Source organism: Oculina patagonica, chromosome 4, assembly GCF_052425735.1.
Source record: "Oculina patagonica isolate OP01 chromosome 4, crgOcupat, whole genome shotgun sequence".
In the NCBI taxonomy this organism is placed as follows: Eukaryota; Metazoa; Cnidaria; class Anthozoa; order Scleractinia; family Oculinidae; genus Oculina; species Oculina patagonica.
Window position 1 is genome coordinate 61,659,233 of NC_135761.1, and position 20,263 is coordinate 61,679,495.

Here is a 20,263-nt window from a genome sequence, read left to right on the forward strand (position 1 = left end):
TACTTGATGTTATTTATGTTAGTTTCTTAATTTCATCCTTTGATAGTGTTATTACGAATTTGTGATTTATTGTATTCATTATAATAACTAAAAATATTGCTTTTCATTTTGTGTAATTAAAGATAAGACTAGTTATTATCTTTAATAAAATGTTAAGTAAAACAATATTTTCGTCATAATATCAAGAAGAGAAACATGTCTTCTTCTTTCAACGATATTCTATACGATTAAGATAATATACTATAATCCTTGATTTAATAATTATACCATGTTAATCTAAAACTATCCTTACAATTTTCACATTGTCACGTTTTATAATCATTCTGTTGTCACTATTTATCATAATTTGCATTTTTTTAAGACTTGATAGTTCGAAAGCATATTCAGTGATGCATCGCTGATTTCATTATTTGCTGTAATTAATAAGGTTAATAAAAACTTACTAATGTCACAGACTGTTTCTTTTTGTCTCTGTGTAGTTTTTTATATAAAAGTAAAAGTACATAATTTATTTTTGCAGAGCTCTTTATTGACCTCTTTAGCTACGTACGTAAATTTCCCATTGTAGATCATGTGATGCTCTCCAGAGAATCGTCCCTTTGTCTGTCTGAAAATTATTCAGTCATTTCCACGTGAATTTGATTGATTTTAAAAGGAATAATTTTCAAGGGTAACATCACGAGGTCTACAATGGGACAACAAACAAATGAAGCTAAAGAGGTCTATTACAGTTTATTCCTACACCTTGCATCCACCGATCGTCTTCCTCAGTGTGTGTGTGTGGGGGGGGGGGGGGGGGGGGAGGGGGAGGTGGTAAGATGATGGGAGAGTTGAATTAATTTCTCAACGAGTGAAAGGGGGAGGAAGGGATTAAACTTAATTTAATTAATGTTATGATGAGAAAGTCTTGCCGGTGATTTTTTCACATGGTTGTTCGCTACCTGACCATTGCTCTTTATTGTTACTTTTTTCTTACTTGTGGATTTCATTCTGTTCAATTTGTCTGTTTATTATTTGTATTTCTTATCCGTCTATCCGATTTGTCACCCATCTACTCTGGGTTGTCGGCAGGGCAACCCTGCAGTCAATATTTGAAAAGCAGTAAAACACTTCGGTGCTTCCCAGCCAGCAGCTCCAATCCTGGATCTAGCTCGGAAGTCGTCAGGAGGAACCATGGCAGACAGTTTCGGCCCCTTCTCCTCGACTGCTTTCTGCCATGGCGGGGCCCCTACCTAAGGAGGCTTCACAAGAGCTGGTGCTGACTGGGACATTATGAGTTAAAAAAAAAATAAAAGCTATTTGGCTCCGTGCCCCACGGTCTGATCGAAATGGCAATGGAAAACTTCTGGTTCCCAGAACCAGTGAAAGCAATGTTGATGCAGTACTACAACAAATTTCGGATGCGATTCACAACAGACGGCTTCACGACCGACTGGCAAAAGTTGGAGGTGGGAATAGCAGCTGGATGTACTATGACGGTAATCCTGTTTGTCCTAGTCGTGGAGATGATATTAAAATCAACCAAGGCCGACATTGCTCTGCTAAGAACACCATTGAGAGCATTCATGGATGACATCGCCGTGCTTGCAAAGTCTACGAACGCAGCAAATCAGATCCTAGAAGCACTAGATGAACTGATTACATGGTCAAGGATGAAGTTTAAGGCCGAGAAGTCAAGGAGCTGTTCATTTGTGAAGAGAAAGCAGAAAGAGATTCGCTTCTCAGTAGCTGGAGACACTATAGCCACTGTGAGAGAACAACCGGTGAAGAGTCTAGGCAGGTGGTATAAGGGCACACCGACTGACCGTCACCAAGGAGTAGAGATCCCGAAGCAAGCAGAGGAAGGCCTCAAGGCCATTCCTAAGACATTGATAAGACTAGACTACCTGGAAAGTTCAAGGTGTGGTGTCTTCAGTTTGGACTGTACCCAAGACTGATATGGCCTCTTATGATGAGGTTGCGGCATCAAGGGTTAAACGAGTTGAGCAAAGATGTAGTGTTTATATACGGAAATGGCTCTGACTTCCAAGACAGCTTAATAACACAGCACTGTATGGGAAAGGTGGCCAACTAGAACTAGAGCTAGATCCAGGATTGGAGCTGCTGGCTGGGAAGCACCGGAGTGTTTTACAACTTCGCACAATGAACACCGTGCAACACATTTTGCCTTCTTTTCATACCATCACTTCGAATTCGTTTATATAAAGCTGAAACGTCCAAACCATCCAGGGGATTTAAAATTTAAGAAAAGTTAATAGGTCGATTGCTCGTCGATTGATCACCTCGATGGGTTATCAGATTTACTTAGGTATGGAGCTCCGCGTCCTGCGCCTTCGCGGGAGTTCCACTATAAACCGTTTATCATCATCTTAACAGCTTAGAAATATCACTTCATGCTTTTGCACCAAAATAAATATCTGTACGTTTGATTTACGTTTTGTATTCCAGTTAATTGCCCGGCTTCTTAGACAACGAGTAGAAAACTAACATATCACTCATTTATCTCAACAGATAGACGAGTAATTACTTCCATCAGCAAGCAAAGAATAAGGCAGAATTCGAGATGTTTTCATTTCCTGAATGTATTACTTGGCTTGCAGTAGGCTTGACGGAGTGTGTTGCCATAGTGACACTCAACATCAAAAATCGTAATCTCCGTAAGCGTAGCACGTACCTGGTTATAAATTTGGCAGTTGTAGATATGTTGGCTGGAGGAACTGCTGCTGCGTATGGTCTATTCTATAGAGTCGGAGCAAACTGCAATGTATGGGAGTCTCATAAACACTGGGCGTACTACCATATAGTCAATTTGTGCTCTCTCGGTTCTTAGCTTTAACAAACATCGCATCAATTTCTTTAGAACGGTTTAACGCGACGTTTAGGCCGTTCAGACATCGCCATATTAAAAACTCTGTTTACGGATTAATAATTGCTGCCGTTTGGGTGACGGCTGGGTTGCTATCAATTGCTGTTATGGTTCTAAGAGAATTCAAAGAACAAAGATCTAATTTTTACTTAGGGAATTTATTTCGTTTAATTTGCTTATTAATAATCTGTGTTTCCTACGCGTCCATTGTTATTAAAGTCCTTGTGGTGCACTTTTGCATCTCTACTGTTGTACCATTCTGGTAATTTATACCATATTCTGTATCATACCACTGACATAATGAGATCAATGTCCATAGCTGATCGTGTACGGTTACCTAATGTTCTTAATGTTTTATTTTATGGAAATTTTCATTGTAAATCCTATATTATACGCTATCCGCATGCCAGAATACATATCAGCTCTACGTGCGCTCTTTCGCAGACGGCCTCAGCAACAAGTTGTAGTTCATCCTTTGCATGTCATGTAATGCTGACAATACCAAACACTATTTCATATTCTGCCAGACTTTCTTATTTTGGCGTCGGTAATTTGAGGGGAACTCCGCCAAGAACACGTAGGGCAGGTAGCCCAGGCCATGGTCTAACAATCCTAGGGATCCCTGGGTCAGCTGTTGAATTGCAGGCTCGTTGGAAGGCTGGGTACAGTGAGCTTTATTTTTCTTTGTGTCAGCAATGACTTTCGCTTTGTAACATGGCCAAGACTGGTTCTCGCTTTTCATTATTGGCAACTGGTCTCAGCAGCCTCGAGGCCTTTTATAAGATAACTGTGAACAGGCACGTGAAGGCTTTCTAGCAGTAGTGCCCTGTGCTCCCCCAAACCCCACATGGGATGGGAGGGTAAGACCAGAGGGGGGGGGGGGGTTTGGCCTTTGGCAGTTCCTAAGCTATGTTTGTTAATCAGGAAAGAAGTAGGTTTAGGCTTAAACATATTTATAGTTGGTTTTCTAGGAAGTAACGACGCTTTACTCTAACCCCGAAAATAATTAACACAGTCATTTGGGTGTGTGTACTGCCTATACCTTAAGTGTCAGGTGGCTAAAATCCAGGTTATATTAAGTAATAGATAACTAACGATTTGATTCATATTCATGGTATACCATCTTAAGCGTGGTTTTCCTTTATTAAATTCATAAACGATGTTGTAATAAATCTTTGACATACAGTGAATTAGACCTACGATGTTTAAAAGCAAACTCTTTGTATAGATCTTTGATTATGCTAATCACTGTAAATAATAAGATAAATGAATTAAAATCTCCTGATGTTAAAAAGGATTTTTCTTTGTGTGGAATTGTTAGGAGAACATGGTTGTTTATGTATCTGTTCCTGTTTTTTTTATCGGACAAGCTTTATATATGCTTAAAGTAGCATCGTGAATAAATAAAGGCTTTACTTCCTTTCTTAATCCTTCCTTTCCTCCCTCCCTCCTCTACAAAGTGCTCTAGATTTTGAAGCTTGGTTCTATTTTACCTAAACGTTTAATATATGCTTTTTTAGCTTTAAAGCTGAACTTGTTGGTTTATTTTTCACGTATTTTAAGTTTATTCGGCTGTTCCGATATTTGTAAAGGAACGTTCCTCTAGGATCGAGTGTTCCTCATTTTTGTGTTCCTATTAACCTTAAGAGGACCAGCTTTTTACAGAGTAGGAACATAGCGTTCCCTGTAAGGTAAGACAAGAACGTTTTGTTCCGAGTTGTCAACTGCAAGTGGAACACATTGTTCCCAAATGAGTGATTTAGGACTGTATTGTTCCGAGTTCCTATTTGTGCATGGAACACATTGTTCCTAACTTGGTAAATTAGGACTGTTTTGTTCCGAGTTCCTATTTGTGCATGGAACACGTTGTTCCTAACTTGATAAATTAGGACTGTTTTGTTCCGAGTTCCTATTTGTGCATGGAACACGTTGTTCCTAACTTGATAAATTAGGACTGTTTTGTTCCGAGTTCCTATTTGTGCATGGAACACATTGTTCCTAACTTGATAAATTAGGACTGTATTGTTCCGAGTTCTTATTTGTGTATGGAGCACATTGTTCCTAACTTGATAAATTAGGACTGTTTTGTTCCGAGTTCCTATTTGTGCGTGGAACACATTGTTCCGAAATTAATAAAGAAAGACTGTTTGTTCCGATTTTGCTATCTGTGAATGGAACATATTGTTCCGAAATTGGTAAATAGGAACAAGTTTTGGACTTTATTGTTCCGATTTTATATCTGCTAATGGAACATTTTGTTCCAAAAGTGGTATTTCGGACTTTTTTGTTCCGTGGTCCCATTTGCGTATGGAACATAATGTTCCCAAATTCATCGGTCAGGATTAAAGTTAGGACTGTTTTGTTCCGATTTATCGGTCCGTTACTTATGTATTGTGTCCCTGAATTGAAAAAGGCGCGTACAGACCGGCTTGGGCAAGTTTGGGTTGTATCTCACTGTCATGAATTTTACACAATAGTAATGAGCGTGGGCAAGCAAGGGCATGTTTTGGCAAGTTGAAACGTCCTTTGTTTCGGCTAAGATTGAAAGGCGATTGTGTTAGCCACATGTTGTTTAAAGGGAAAAATGAGCAAGAAGTGCAAAGTCAATTGGTCAGATGTCCAAGGAGCATCACCCAAACCAAAGCGGCTTCACTTGGAAAAAGATGAAGCAGACAGCTTGTACCATTGCCCGATACAAGAGTGTGAACATGATGGATTTCAAAGTCAGAGAGGCTGTAGAAAACATGTTAGCACTAAGCACAGTTGGTTCTTTTATTTTGACGAAAGGCCAGATTCTAAACAAGTAACAAAGTCACTGACGATTGGAAGAAATGAAGATGAGACAAGCGAAACCACAAAGCACAACGTGAAGTTACTTTCTTCATTTCCATTATCATGTAACATTGGCGAAGTATTCACGAAATCGTTGACAGGAAGTGCTGGCGGTTGTAAGAAAGATCGTGCCGCTCAACAGATAGTGACAAGGTGCTTCAAATTTCTTAGATTTTGCTGTGAAGATGAAGAGGAGTTAACGTTTGAAGTGATCGACTTTAGTTTGTGTTCTCCAAATCTGTTGTTTAAGTTTATCGACTACTTACAAGATGTATGTAAACTCGGCCATCGTGGGCGTTTGGGCTACATAGATGCAATTTCTGAATTGATCGACTTCAGAAAACTTCGTGGCGCATCAGAAGCAGTTCTAAGAAAGTTTTCTACGACAGAGTTGTACCTCAAGAGAGCCCGAAAAACAGTTGCAAAGATGATGAGATTGCAGTGGACACAAGATTTAGACATCGACACTCTGGAAGCAAGAGGGCACTGGGCAACAATGGAGGAGTTGTTGAAGGTGGTGAAATTTCATCTGCCGCGTTACGAAAATACAGTGAAAATGTGCAAAACCATTCCAGCCCAAGTTAACCCCTCAGACTTAACATTTGCCACGAAATTTGTAGCCATGTATCTGTTCATCAAGGTGAAGGGATCGCGGCCCATGACTTACCAATATTTGACGGTGGACATGATTGCCACAGCAAAGGAAAACGGTGGATTTATCGATCAGAAAACGTTCAAGACGGCTGGAAAATATGGCTTCGATTCTTTGATTCTGACCGACGCTAACATGCACGTTCTTAACGGCTACATCTCGAACGTTAGACCGTTGCTTAAACCCCAGTGTGATTTCGTTCTCCTCACCAGAAATGGAGGTCAGCATGGCAAATTGGGCGAAACTATGAGCAAACTGGTTTTTGATGCAATTGGAAAATACATTCATCCCACACGGGAGCAGGGACGGCGCAGTAGTGGGAGCGCTCGCCTCCCACCAATGTGGCCCGGGTTCGATTCCGGCCCAGTGTCATATATGGGTTGAGTTTGTTGTTGGTTCTCGTCCTTGCTCCGAGGGTTTTTCTCTGGGTTCTCCGGTTTTCCTCCCTCCACAAAAACCAACACTTCCAAATTCCAATTCGATCAGGGAATACACGGCCCCACAAGCTTATAGCTTTAATCCTCACCGTGTCTAAATAAAGGTAATTTTTTTTTATCGCCAAATCGTCGAAACGCAAAGCCTCAATCAGCTCACTAGCGAAGAGCAAAGGTTTTTGTCTGAGGACCAGAAACACAGCTCTGCCGTTGCTAAAGTTCACTATCAAAAGCAAAGATCTCGAGAAGTTGCATTGAAGGGTCACGAGTGTCTGCAAAAACTTCAAGGTACCAAGGGATCCGAAGTAGACGATGACGTCCACGCAAGACTTGGCGGTTCAACTTCAAGCTCAGGGCCCTCAGTTGAAACAGCTCGATGTAACCAAAGCTCGACCCCTGGAAAGGATGACCTTACTAAAGGCAACTTGCACCTTCAGTGGAAAACTCGCCACGTTTTGAAATTTACGAAAGAAGAGGATGATTTTCTAAAGGAAGGGATAAGTCAGCACGGGTTTGGACAGTGGACCGCTATTTTGTGAGATCCCGAATTTCGATTTCAAGATGGTAGAACGGCGGACTCACTAAAGAAAAGGGCTCATGGAATGAAAATACCTGTAGCTTAGCATTAACACAAGGACACGAGCAAAAAACAAGTCTGTGCAATATGTTTGATTTTTTTTAATCAGATTAAGGCTACGTTTACACGGACACGGTTATCAATCGACACGGTTTCATGACCTCGAAACCGCATCGAAAACGACACGGTTTCTAAGTGTTTACACGGAACCTATTTAACCATTTTCCGAATGTTTTCGAATGTGATTGTATAAGCAAGCGCTGCTCTCTATGCGTGTTTCACCGTGTTTACCCTTCGTGAGCCAGCCAATTCGTGCCAAAATACGTTGCCGTTTTCAAATCGATGCGGTTTCGTCGTTTTTGACCGTTTACACGTTCAACGAAACCGTATCGTTTTGAAAACGCTGTCACAAGTGGAGCGTTTTCAAAACGACCCGGTTTCAGTAGTGGACTCGATCGGCGCCGTGTAAACGAAAGGCGTAACCGCATCGAAAGCGATGCGGTTACAAATGAAACCGTGTCCGTGTAAACAGTGCCTAAACTGACTGAAACTTACGTTATCTAGTTGTAATAGATGCAATAACGATACACAAATGTCAGTGAAAACTCGACTAAATAACACGTTGTCGAAAAAGTTTACACAACTAATGATAATAATGACACTCTTACCAAAAATAGTACAACTCTCCGCTTGAAACATTCAGCAGCAGTTCCCTCATTCGACTTCCGTTTAAACGGTGATAAGTGAGCTGTTATGATATAACTTAACTGAGTAGAAATTTACATCACTGTAATCATCATCGTTCAAATCAAACACGCGTTTTACTAAATTGCACTCGCACTATTTTAGCGTTTCTGTGAACCAAAATATCACTCATTTATCTCAACAGATAGACGAGTAATTACTTCTATCAGCAAGCAAAGAATAAGGCAGAATTCGAGATGTTTTCATTTCCTGAATGTATTACTTGGCTTGCAGTAGGCTTGACGGAGTGTGTTGCCATAGTGACACTCAACATCAAAAATCGTAATCTCCGTAAGCGTAGCACGTACCTGGTTATAAATTTGGCAGTTGTAGATATGTTGGCTGGAGGAACTGCTGCTGCGTATGGTCTATTCTATAGAGTCGGAGCAAACTGCAATGTATGGGAGTCTCATAAACACTGGGCGTACTACCATATAGTCAATTTGTGCTCTCTCGGTTCTTAGCTTTAACAAACATCGCATCAATTTCTTTAGAACGGTTTAACGCGACGTTTAGGCCGTTCAGACATCGCCATATTAAAAACTCTGTTTACGGATTAATAATTGCTGCCGTTTGGGTGACGGCTGGGTTGCTATCAATTGCTGTTATGGTTCTAAGAGAATTCAAAGAACAAAGATCTAATTTTTACTTAGGGAATTTATTTCGTTTAATTTGCTTATTAATAATCTGTGTTTCCTACGCGTCCATTGTTATTAAAGTCCTTGTGGTGCACTTTTGCATCTCTACTGTTGTACCATTCTGGTAATTTATACCATATTCTGTATCATACCACTGACATAATGAGATCAATGTCCATAGCTGATCGTGTACGGTTACCTAATGTTCTTAATGTTTTATTTTATGGAAATTTTCATTGTAAATCCTATATTATACGCTATCCGCATGCCAGAATACATATCAGCTCTACGTGCGCTCTTTCGCAGACGGCCTCAGCAACAAGTTGTAGTTCATCCTTTGCATGTCATGTAATGCTGACAATACCAAACACTATTTCATATTCTGCCAGACTTTCTTATTTTGGCGTCGGTAATTTGAGGGGAACTCCGCCAAGAACACGTAGGGCAGGTAGCCCAGGCCATGGTCTAACAATCCTAGGGATCCCTGGGTCAGCTGTTGAATTGCAGGCTCGTTGGAAGGCTGGGTACAGTGAGCTTTATTTTTCTTTGTGTCAGCAATGACTTTCGCTTTGTAACATGGCCAAGACTGGTTCTCGCTTTTCATTATTGGCAACTGGTCTCAGCAGCCTCGAGGCCTTTTATAAGATAACTGTGAACAGGCACGTGAAGGCTTTCTAGCAGTAGTGCCCTGTGCTCCCCCAAACCCCACATGGGATGGGAGGGTAAGACCAGAGGGGGGGGGGGGGTTTGGCCTTTGGCAGTTCCTAAGCTATGTTTGTTAATCAGGAAAGAAGTAGGTTTAGGCTTAAACATATTTATAGTTGGTTTTCTAGGAAGTAACGACGCTTTACTCTAACCCCGAAAATAATTAACACAGTCATTTGGGTGTGTGTACTGCCTATACCTTAAGTGTCAGGTGGCTAAAATCCAGGTTATATTAAGTAATAGATAACTAACGATTTGATTCATATTCATGGTATACCATCTTAAGCGTGGTTTTCCTTTATTAAATTCATAAACGATGTTGTAATAAATCTTTGACATACAGTGAATTAGACCTACGATGTTTAAAAGCAAACTCTTTGTATAGATCTTTGATTATGCTAATCACTGTAAATAATAAGATAAATGAATTAAAATCTCCTGATGTTAAAAAGGATTTTTCTTTGTGTGGAATTGTTAGGAGAACATGGTTGTTTATGTATCTGTTCCTGTTTTTTTTATCGGACAAGCTTTATATATGCTTAAAGTAGCATCGTGAATAAATAAAGGCTTTACTTCCTTTCTTAATCCTTCCTTTCCTCCCTCCCTCCTCTACAAAGTGCTCTAGATTTTGAAGCTTGGTTCTATTTTACCTAAACGTTTAATATATGCTTTTTTAGCTTTAAAGCTGAACTTGTTGGTTTATTTTTCACGTATTTTAAGTTTATTCGGCTGTTCCGATATTTGTAAAGGAACGTTCCTCTAGGATCGAGTGTTCCTCATTTTTGTGTTCCTATTAACCTTAAGAGGACCAGCTTTTTACAGAGTAGGAACATAGCGTTCCCTGTAAGGTAAGACAAGAACGTTTTGTTCCGAGTTGTCAACTGCAAGTGGAACACATTGTTCCCAAATGAGTGATTTAGGACTGTATTGTTCCGAGTTCCTATTTGTGCATGGAACACATTGTTCCTAACTTGGTAAATTAGGACTGTTTTGTTCCGAGTTCCTATTTGTGCATGGAACACGTTGTTCCTAACTTGATAAATTAGGACTGTTTTGTTCCGAGTTCCTATTTGTGCATGGAACACGTTGTTCCTAACTTGATAAATTAGGACTGTTTTGTTCCGAGTTCCTATTTGTGCATGGAACACATTGTTCCTAACTTGATAAATTAGGACTGTATTGTTCCGAGTTCTTATTTGTGTATGGAGCACATTGTTCCTAACTTGATAAATTAGGACTGTTTTGTTCCGAGTTCCTATTTGTGCGTGGAACACATTGTTCCGAAATTAATAAAGAAAGACTGTTTGTTCCGATTTTGCTATCTGTGAATGGAACATATTGTTCCGAAATTGGTAAATAGGAACAAGTTTTGGACTTTATTGTTCCGATTTTATATCTGCTAATGGAACATTTTGTTCCAAAAGTGGTATTTCGGACTTTTTTGTTCCGTGGTCCCATTTGCGTATGGAACATAATGTTCCCAAATTCATCGGTCAGGATTAAAGTTAGGACTGTTTTGTTCCGATTTATCGGTCCGTTACTTATGTATTGTGTCCCTGAATTGAAAAAGGCGCGTACAGACCGGCTTGGGCAAGTTTGGGTTGTATCTCACTGTCATGAATTTTACACAATAGTAATGAGCGTGGGCAAGCAAGGGCATGTTTTGGCAAGTTGAAACGTCCTTTGTTTCGGCTAAGATTGAAAGGCGATTGTGTTAGCCACATGTTGTTTAAAGGGAAAAATGAGCAAGAAGTGCAAAGTCAATTGGTCAGATGTCCAAGGAGCATCACCCAAACCAAAGCGGCTTCACTTGGAAAAAGATGAAGCAGACAGCTTGTACCATTGCCCGATACAAGAGTGTGAACATGATGGATTTCAAAGTCAGAGAGGCTGTAGAAAACATGTTAGCACTAAGCACAGTTGGTTCTTTTATTTTGACGAAAGGCCAGATTCTAAACAAGTAACAAAGTCACTGACGATTGGAAGAAATGAAGATGAGACAAGCGAAACCACAAAGCACAACGTGAAGTTACTTTCTTCATTTCCATTATCATGTAACATTGGCGAAGTATTCACGAAATCGTTGACAGGAAGTGCTGGCGGTTGTAAGAAAGATCGTGCCGCTCAACAGATAGTGACAAGGTGCTTCAAATTTCTTAGATTTTGCTGTGAAGATGAAGAGGAGTTAACGTTTGAAGTGATCGACTTTAGTTTGTGTTCTCCAAATCTGTTGTTTAAGTTTATCGACTACTTACAAGATGTATGTAAACTCGGCCATCGTGGGCGTTTGGGCTACATAGATGCAATTTCTGAATTGATCGACTTCAGAAAACTTCGTGGCGCATCAGAAGCAGTTCTAAGAAAGTTTTCTACGACAGAGTTGTACCTCAAGAGAGCCCGAAAAACAGTTGCAAAGATGATGAGATTGCAGTGGACACAAGATTTAGACATCGACACTCTGGAAGCAAGAGGGCACTGGGCAACAATGGAGGAGTTGTTGAAGGTGGTGAAATTTCATCTGCCGCGTTACGAAAATACAGTGAAAATGTGCAAAACCATTCCAGCCCAAGTTAACCCCTCAGACTTAACATTTGCCACGAAATTTGTAGCCATGTATCTGTTCATCAAGGTGAAGGGATCGCGGCCCATGACTTACCAATATTTGACGGTGGACATGATTGCCACAGCAAAGGAAAACGGTGGATTTATCGATCAGAAAACGTTCAAGACGGCTGGAAAATATGGCTTCGATTCTTTGATTCTGACCGACGCTAACATGCACGTTCTTAACGGCTACATCTCGAACGTTAGACCGTTGCTTAAACCCCAGTGTGATTTCGTTCTCCTCACCAGAAATGGAGGTCAGCATGGCAAATTGGGCGAAACTATGAGCAAACTGGTTTTTGATGCAATTGGAAAATACATTCATCCCACACGGGAGCAGGGACGGCGCAGTAGTGGGAGCGCTCGCCTCCCACCAATGTGGCCCGGGTTCGATTCCGGCCCAGTGTCATATATGGGTTGAGTTTGTTGTTGGTTCTCGTCCTTGCTCCGAGGGTTTTTCTCTGGGTTCTCCGGTTTTCCTCCCTCCACAAAAACCAACACTTCCAAATTCCAATTCGATCAGGGAATACACGGCCCCACAAGCTTATAGCTTTAATCCTCACCGTGTCTAAATAAAGGTAATTTTTTTTTATCGCCAAATCGTCGAAACGCAAAGCCTCAATCAGCTCACTAGCGAAGAGCAAAGGTTTTTGTCTGAGGACCAGAAACACAGCTCTGCCGTTGCTAAAGTTCACTATCAAAAGCAAAGATCTCGAGAAGTTGCATTGAAGGGTCACGAGTGTCTGCAAAAACTTCAAGGTACCAAGGGATCCGAAGTAGACGATGACGTCCACGCAAGACTTGGCGGTTCAACTTCAAGCTCAGGGCCCTCAGTTGAAACAGCTCGATGTAACCAAAGCTCGACCCCTGGAAAGGATGACCTTACTAAAGGCAACTTGCACCTTCAGTGGAAAACTCGCCACGTTTTGAAATTTACGAAAGAAGAGGATGATTTTCTAAAGGAAGGGATAAGTCAGCACGGGTTTGGACAGTGGACCGCTATTTTGTGAGATCCCGAATTTCGATTTCAAGATGGTAGAACGGCGGACTCACTAAAGAAAAGGGCTCATGGAATGAAAATACCTGTAGCTTAGCATTAACACAAGGACACGAGCAAAAAACAAGTCTGTGCAATATGTTTGATTTTTTTTAATCAGATTAAGGCTACGTTTACACGGACACGGTTATCAATCGACACGGTTTCATGACCTCGAAACCGCATCGAAAACGACACGGTTTCTAAGTGTTTACACGGAACCTATTTAACCATTTTCCGAATGTTTTCGAATGTGATTGTATAAGCAAGCGCTGCTCTCTATGCGTGTTTCACCGTGTTTACCCTTCGTGAGCCAGCCAATTCGTGCCAAAATACGTTGCCGTTTTCAAATCGATGCGGTTTCGTCGTTTTTGACCGTTTACACGTTCAACGAAACCGTATCGTTTTGAAAACGCTGTCACAAGTGGAGCGTTTTCAAAACGACCCGGTTTCAGTAGTGGACTCGATCGGCGCCGTGTAAACGAAAGGCGTAACCGCATCGAAAGCGATGCGGTTACAAATGAAACCGTGTCCGTGTAAACAGTGCCTAAACTGACTGAAACTTACGTTATCTAGTTGTAATAGATGCAATAACGATACACAAATGTCAGTGAAAACTCGACTAAATAACACGTTGTCGAAAAAGTTTACACAACTAATGATAATAATGACACTCTTACCAAAAATAGTACAACTCTCCGCTTGAAACATTCAGCAGCAGTTCCCTCATTCGACTTCCGTTTAAACGGTGATAAGTGAGCTGTTATGATATAACTTAACTGAGTAGAAATTTACATCACTGTAATCATCATCGTTCAAATCAAACACGCGTTTTACTAAATTGCACTCGCACTATTTTAGCGTTTCTGTGAACCAAAATATCTTGTCACTTTTGTCTGTCCCTTGGACAAGTGACTCGGGGATAATCGAGGTCGCTTTGAAGGTCGCTTTGTCCTGGGCGTGTACGATGGTGTCTTTGGTGTGACGAACATTTCTTCCTCCTCATCTTCGCTAGCTTCCCTACTTGGAGTGAACGGTGGCGTAATCATGTAAAGGGGTTCCGAAGTCGGCTCGTACGAGGGCGTCTTTGGCTTGTCGACCAACGTGCGAGGAACTGGCGTAACGAACGTTAAATCCTCGTCGTCACTGTTCCTTTGACCTTCAAAGGGAGGCTGCTGTGAAGATGCCTTTTCGGCTTGTTGTGACGATTCGCCCAGTTCTGTATCAGTGGGTAATGTCTGGAACAGACTAAGCACGAGATGGCGGTCCCCTTTCTTCAAAAGGCCTTCTGCGCAACACCACCGTCTCCTCTCTTCCAATGCAATCTCGCACGTGAGAGTGCCCAAGTTGCGATGGTGATTCTTGATTTTGTCCTGCAAAACTTCGAGGTACGACTCCATCGACCTCCTTCTTTGGCGATCGAGCACTGAGGTGAGGGTTATGTTGCACTCGTTCAGTTCCCTCTCGGTTGCTTGCAACCACGGTTGCTGGAAAGCTTCTCTCGCTCGTTGTCTTTTGGCTGAAAGTTCTTTTCGAAGAGCCTGCTCTCTTGTTGCTTGCAAGTCGCGTTGTATGGGCGAGGGCAGTGGATCTGCGCTATCTGTGGGAAGCAATGCTGCATTCTCTTCTGTTACACCCCTCTCAATCCAGCTTTCTTGCCTGAGAACATAGAGTTGCCTTTCTCGCTCAATCTGGTCGTTCTTATCGCGGATTCGCGCTTGTAACATACTGGTAAGTTGCCGTTTTCGCAGGGTGCCTGGGGAACATAGTTGGAGTGCACTTCTCAAGTTTCTTATGTCCGGGTCGTCATTGAATTCCAGTTCGCTTTCATTGTCTGTACTTGCCGCTTCTCCAGTCTCATCACATAAAACCTCTTGTAATGAACTGCCTGGGGGATCCACGACCAGCTCTTCGTTGGGGTTAAACATGAATAGCTCGGTTTTCTCGCGTTCTTCTAGCTCTCCTGTTAGGGTCTGTGTGGCGTCAACACCGGTAGATTTGGGTAAACCACTTGTCTGCATGGCTGCCCAGTGGATGCAATCCATTGGATGGTTTTCAAGCCACACAATTGCCGCTGGGTCTACGTTGGGGAGTGCTTTGAACGTGTATTTTCTGAGCCTTGAGTCCATGGCAGCGTTGTGGTCTTCTCCGAAGTTGATGGGGGTCTGACAAGTGATAAGCATGGGGATTGTGTTGACGAACCCCTTTGCAGACCTGTACTTGGTGTCGTTAGCTATCCACCCTCCTTGTGTAACAACCTTTAATACAATAAAAACAAGAATAAAACATAAAATGTATCGAATTTACTTAGCATTGGAAACTGAGACTGCGTCGTGCCTTTGAAGAAAAAGCGCAATCCATCTGTTATCTCTAACGTGTACGTCTTCTTGAAGTGCAGTTTTTTTTGTTTTGTTTTCGCGCATACTCAGTTGCAAGGAGAACAAGTTTACCTTCCAGTCGTCAATGTCCATAAGCTCAGCGGTAGCCTCATCAAGGAACATGACTTCACAATCTCTATTCATCATTGCCTTGTTGAACTGGCGCTGCTTTGTGATCTTTCCAATTCGGTGGGCTGGCACTATTCCTCTGATAGGTGCGAAAAGGCTGGTTTTGCCGCTGTCGGCGCTTCCTATCAGACATGGAACCTAACAAATATATAACAATACAATACATTCTAATGAGCTACGGAAAAAAAATCTGAGTGTTGGAACCTATTTTTATAAGTCTGGCAAAATAAGTTCTCATACTTTGGGTATTAAAATGGCAAATTACTGCCAAGAGGTTCTTGAATCACTTTGGCGGGATGTTACTGTGTTTCTTTTCAATAAAGGGCGCCATTGCATTTCCGTCGAAATAATGCTTAAGCGATCGGTTTGACGATCTTAAAACACGCTTAGTAGTACTGTAAATGCATGATGTAACTATATCTTTTGCTTGTGTGACTTCTGGTTGTATTTCAGAAGATTCATGAAATCTTCGCAGAATTGCTGCACCTGGTGCTTTTCTAGACTATTTTCTAGAATTTGCTGAAAGTAACGTGGCTCTGGCTCGTTTAAGTGATCGTATGGCACAAAAGCTCTTGGGGAAACTTTTCCAACGTCGCTCTGTTGAATTGCAGCTTGTTGGAAGGTTTGTTGATCAATAGAGAAACACCAGCCATCTTTGACCTCAATTAAATCAAAGTTCACAATTAGTTGTCTTATGGTTTGGCTCTCTGGTCTTGATAATCTCTCCCTGACTTGATCCCCGTGTTTGACAAGATCTTCCCGGAAATTTGCATTTCCCTCAAGGGCACCTAACCAATCGGCTACGTTGCACTTGTATCGGTAGGTATACATGGATTCCTTGACTTTCTTGTACATCGAACCACGATAAACCTTGTACCCCAGGCTTTCCATGGCCCTTTCTAACTTGCCCAATAGAAGCACTTTCGAATCACTTGTTAAGCATTTTTCAGGTGCCTTTGTCGTCGCCATTTGATTTCTCTCTGAGTCAAAAATGTCTACACGAAGACTTGCCTTTTGCATGGCATCTAATGCATTGGAGATTTGTTGTTTCATTTTCGACGATGGGTTCATGTAGAAAAAGCCACGTTTTCTGAGCGGTCCAACGGTGAGGACGTGATTCCTTCACTTGATAGTTGGTCTTCTAAATCGGAAATGGTGGCTTGGAAAGAAGCGTCCACTAGCTCGATCAAATAAGACGAACTGTGATCCTTCAGGACTGAAAACAGCGACTTCATTGATTTCTCAACCGTCTTGTGAACCTGAACATGAATTTCCCAATCACAGGACAGTAGGACGTTTTCGATGGGAAGCGACGAAACGGGAGCTCCCGTTGAACTTGTAAAAGCAATCCAAAACGCGAACGAGGGAAATCTTTTTTTTCTTAGCCGCCATTGCAAAACTTCTGTTAGTGTTCTGTGATATCTGCTGGCTTTCTGAAATGCAACTGTCTCCATTTTCATCATCATTTTCGATTTCTTCACACTCTTCTGAATGGTCTTTCTCTTTCTTTCTCTTTGGCGGCTCTTTCACTCCTATTGCAGAGAAAAAAAATTCTAATCCTTCTAAGGTCTTCAAAGAGCGATCGCATTCCTCTCTCTTATGGCAAACTTGTTTCCACGCCTCCGGAAGATCTTTCTTTTGTACTCGACATACGCCTGTTGCGGCAACAACTGATAAACGATTTCGAATTATAGGAGTTAAGTAACACGATGCCGCGTCTTTTATAGCTTTACTGTTTAGCTGCCGGGCCGGATTCCTTGCTGTTCTGTACATGGCAATGCGTTACAATCAACTGAGGCTGATACACGTGTCCCCGATTTTTATAGTTATCCACGCGCATGCCTAGTACCTGTCACCGCACCCACCTGAACAGAGCTCGTCCAATGAAATTCCTGATTAAACAATTGTATTACGTAACCTTCGGATACCAACACTTGTGACATAGTTGGCGTTTGTAGCTGAGGCAACCAAAGGCGCGTTTCTCTAGGTTGAGTAATTCAATTGTCCAAAGTGTTACAAATTCACGCAATAGCTCGTTGAAGAAGAATGCCATCTATACGAACAAGAAATTGAGCAGTAAAAAAATATCTATAGCAAACAATCTTTTGTTTAGTGATGACATTGTCTTATTGAAAATGCGATGCCTGAATAATGTATATCGCCACACAAGTAAGCACGAACTTCCTGCCAATCCGCCACACTATAAATTTATTTGAAATGTCATATTTCTTTTTCAGATAGACAGAAACACGGATTCACGGATTCTACTCTCAGAGCTTTACAATGTTAAATCCGCCACTCCGTCAGCTTTCACTTTAACTTAGAATTCATAATAGAACAGCTTTGCCGTATGATTTTATTCATAATGCCGTCGACGGATTTAACATTATAGAGTTTAAGGGTGGGAATCCGTGAATCCGTATTTCCGTCAATATGAAAAAAGAATTGAGAAATTAAATAAAATATGCGGTTACCAACTCAACTTCTGAGAAAGTTTATAGCATGGAAGGATAGACGGATCCACGGAAGCAGGACTTCTGATTTTAATAAAAAAAGATACCTTTCAAACTGGCAACGAATCGGCATTTATATTGCGGAACACGTGGGCCTCTTTTTGGCGTTCCCTTTGTTCGGATGGCAGGCCACAAACAAATAGTCTTTAAAATAAGTAAACTTTTCGGGTTTGACTCAGAAACTGTGAAAATACCATGTCTACCTTCTGCTTTATCTGTTAATAAGGTTGAGACAAGAATAAAATACAATACTTACTTACTTACTTACTTACTTACTTACTTACTTACTTACTTACTTACTTACTTACTTACTTACTTACTTACTTACTTACTAACTTACTTACTTACTTACTTACTTACTTACTTACTTACTAACTTACTTACTTACTTGAGCTTATCTGTAGCACGAAGCGGCTAGGAGTATTTCTACTGCCCCCTGGGTTGGATTCTAGTCCATCGCAGGGCTACCCCCAGCATAAATTCGCCGGTACCCATTTATACATCTGGGTGAAGAGAGGCACTATGAGAGTAATGTGTCTTGCCCAACAACACAGCACAGTAACCCCGCCCAATGCTTGAACCCGGACCTCGATCTGGGTCCCGGCGCACTAACCATCAGACCACCGCATCTTTCTATTAGGGAGCTAGAGACGCGCTGAAATCCAGGAAAAAAGATCTCAAATTAAAGATAAACTAAGTGCTGCCTCCCTCAGATCCTGTGAGTCAAGCCCTGGCGAATGTGACTCGATTTTCCATTGTCATGAGTGGGTAAGTGAGCAAGATCTTTTTTATTTCTTTAATATTTGCAGCTCTTTCATAATTTCGAGAGAGAGAAAGGAGATTTTTATTGAAATCTTTCGTGGAAAATTATGTACCGAAGTGATGCCTGAAAATGCGACGATCTACTTTTCTGAACTGCAGTCAAAGCTACTTTTGCGACCACTCTCGTAAGCGACCAGCTCTAATTACGACCACCACCTGTATTTAAAAAAAGGTCTTGAAAGCGACCGCGACCACTTTTGGGAATTACCAATTGGTCTTTTCCTTTGTTATTTTTTTCTTTGGCATAATGCCTGACCTTTGCTCGACGAAGACAAAAAAAAAATTCATTCACGTTGCCGCCTGGATTCTTCTTCGAGTTTCTGTAATTCCTCTTCATCTAGCTAACTGAGAAGACTGATAATTTCCTTTCCCGTTTAGTCCCTCAGCCATTTTGTCGTTATAAAGCTCAAAAACAGTTGCAGTTGCAGATGGAAGCGCCTCCATTCAAATTATTAAATCGGAGCTTGAAGTGATGGCAGCCAGCCAGAAAACGGCGCGAACAGTTGAATGGTTTTCAGTTCTGATTGGCTGGCTTCGTTATTTTCTTGTCTCTGATTGCAATTGGTCCACGGCAGCGGGCTAAAATATACTTCCGCTGGACTATCCATTTTAGCCCACAAAATACGCCACAATGCTTGATGAAATGATTATAATAATAGCTATACATGCAATCGAATATACTGATCAGCATGATTCAAATGAGTCAATCCATTTTGGCCCTCATTACTTCACAGATTTGGATCCCTGCTCGTGTCTGCCTGGAAATAACAACTCTTTATTACTAAATGTGTAACAGCATCATTTCCTCAGCGTGTATATTTACATTTTTTAATTTAATAATAACAAAAAATATGTTCTCCTTGGTACCTGTCATTATTTATGACCTGGGGTGGGTCCGATGATGATTTTGATATGAAATACCTGACCCTCCCCTTCCTTCCCTCCCCCCAATCTGGGGGGAGGGGAGGGTGTCACTTTTGACCGCTGAGCCTAGCTTGGTTCCGGCCCCTTTGAGCAATTTTGTGTGAACTTGGAATGCACCTGTGTAGTCTGTGAATATTTTGAATGACACCGGTGCAGGCTTCCCTGTGTAGAAGGCACCCGGCCGGTGTTGCAGCTGCCAGCTGGGCTCCTGGGGTGACAACCTTCTAGCCTGGGGGGAGGGCTGGGGACTTGTACTAGCCCCGGGCTGTTTTGGGCCTTGGGCGCCAGGTTCTTGGAAAATCGAACAGATATATTTTTTATATTTAGGCACAAATCTGCGGCATGAAATTCACTATCGCACTATGCGATAAAATAAATGGCTTCAAATTTGATACACTCTCTTTTTGTC

General features: G+C 41.6%; 3 protein-coding genes across 4 annotated transcripts in view; 2 read left to right on the top strand and 1 right to left on the bottom strand.

Annotated features, from left to right (window-relative positions):
- LOC144647809 (histamine H2 receptor-like) overlaps positions 1-20,263 on the bottom strand; it is a 410,332-nt gene that overhangs the window by 353,960 nt on the left and 36,109 nt on the right. The gene's annotated exons all lie outside the window — the stretch shown is intronic.
- On the top strand, positions 4,457-7,323 carry LOC144648048 (uncharacterized). The gene is made up of 2 exons (XM_078507691.1): positions 4,457-6,646; positions 6,903-7,323. The coding sequence occupies exons 1-2, from the start codon at positions 5,451-5,453 to the stop codon at positions 7,321-7,323; spliced, it is 1,617 nt and encodes a 538-aa protein (XP_078363817.1). The 5' UTR covers positions 4,457-5,450.
- Positions 10,196-13,062, top strand: LOC144648049 (uncharacterized). Its single transcript, XM_078507692.1, has 2 exons — positions 10,196-12,385; positions 12,642-13,062. The coding sequence occupies exons 1-2, from the start codon at positions 11,190-11,192 to the stop codon at positions 13,060-13,062; spliced, it is 1,617 nt and encodes a 538-aa protein (XP_078363818.1). The 5' UTR covers positions 10,196-11,189.

Coding starts and splice junctions, on each gene's coding strand:
- LOC144648048 (XM_078507691.1), top strand. CDS start 5,451: ATGAGCAAGAAGTGCAAAGTCAATTGGTCAGATGTCCAAGGAGCATCA. Junction 6,647..6,902: donor AAATACATTCATCCCACACG/GGAGCAGGGACG, acceptor GGTAATTTTTTT/TTATCGCCAAATCGTCGAAA.
- LOC144648049 (XM_078507692.1), top strand. CDS start 11,190: ATGAGCAAGAAGTGCAAAGTCAATTGGTCAGATGTCCAAGGAGCATCA. Junction 12,386..12,641: donor AAATACATTCATCCCACACG/GGAGCAGGGACG, acceptor GGTAATTTTTTT/TTATCGCCAAATCGTCGAAA.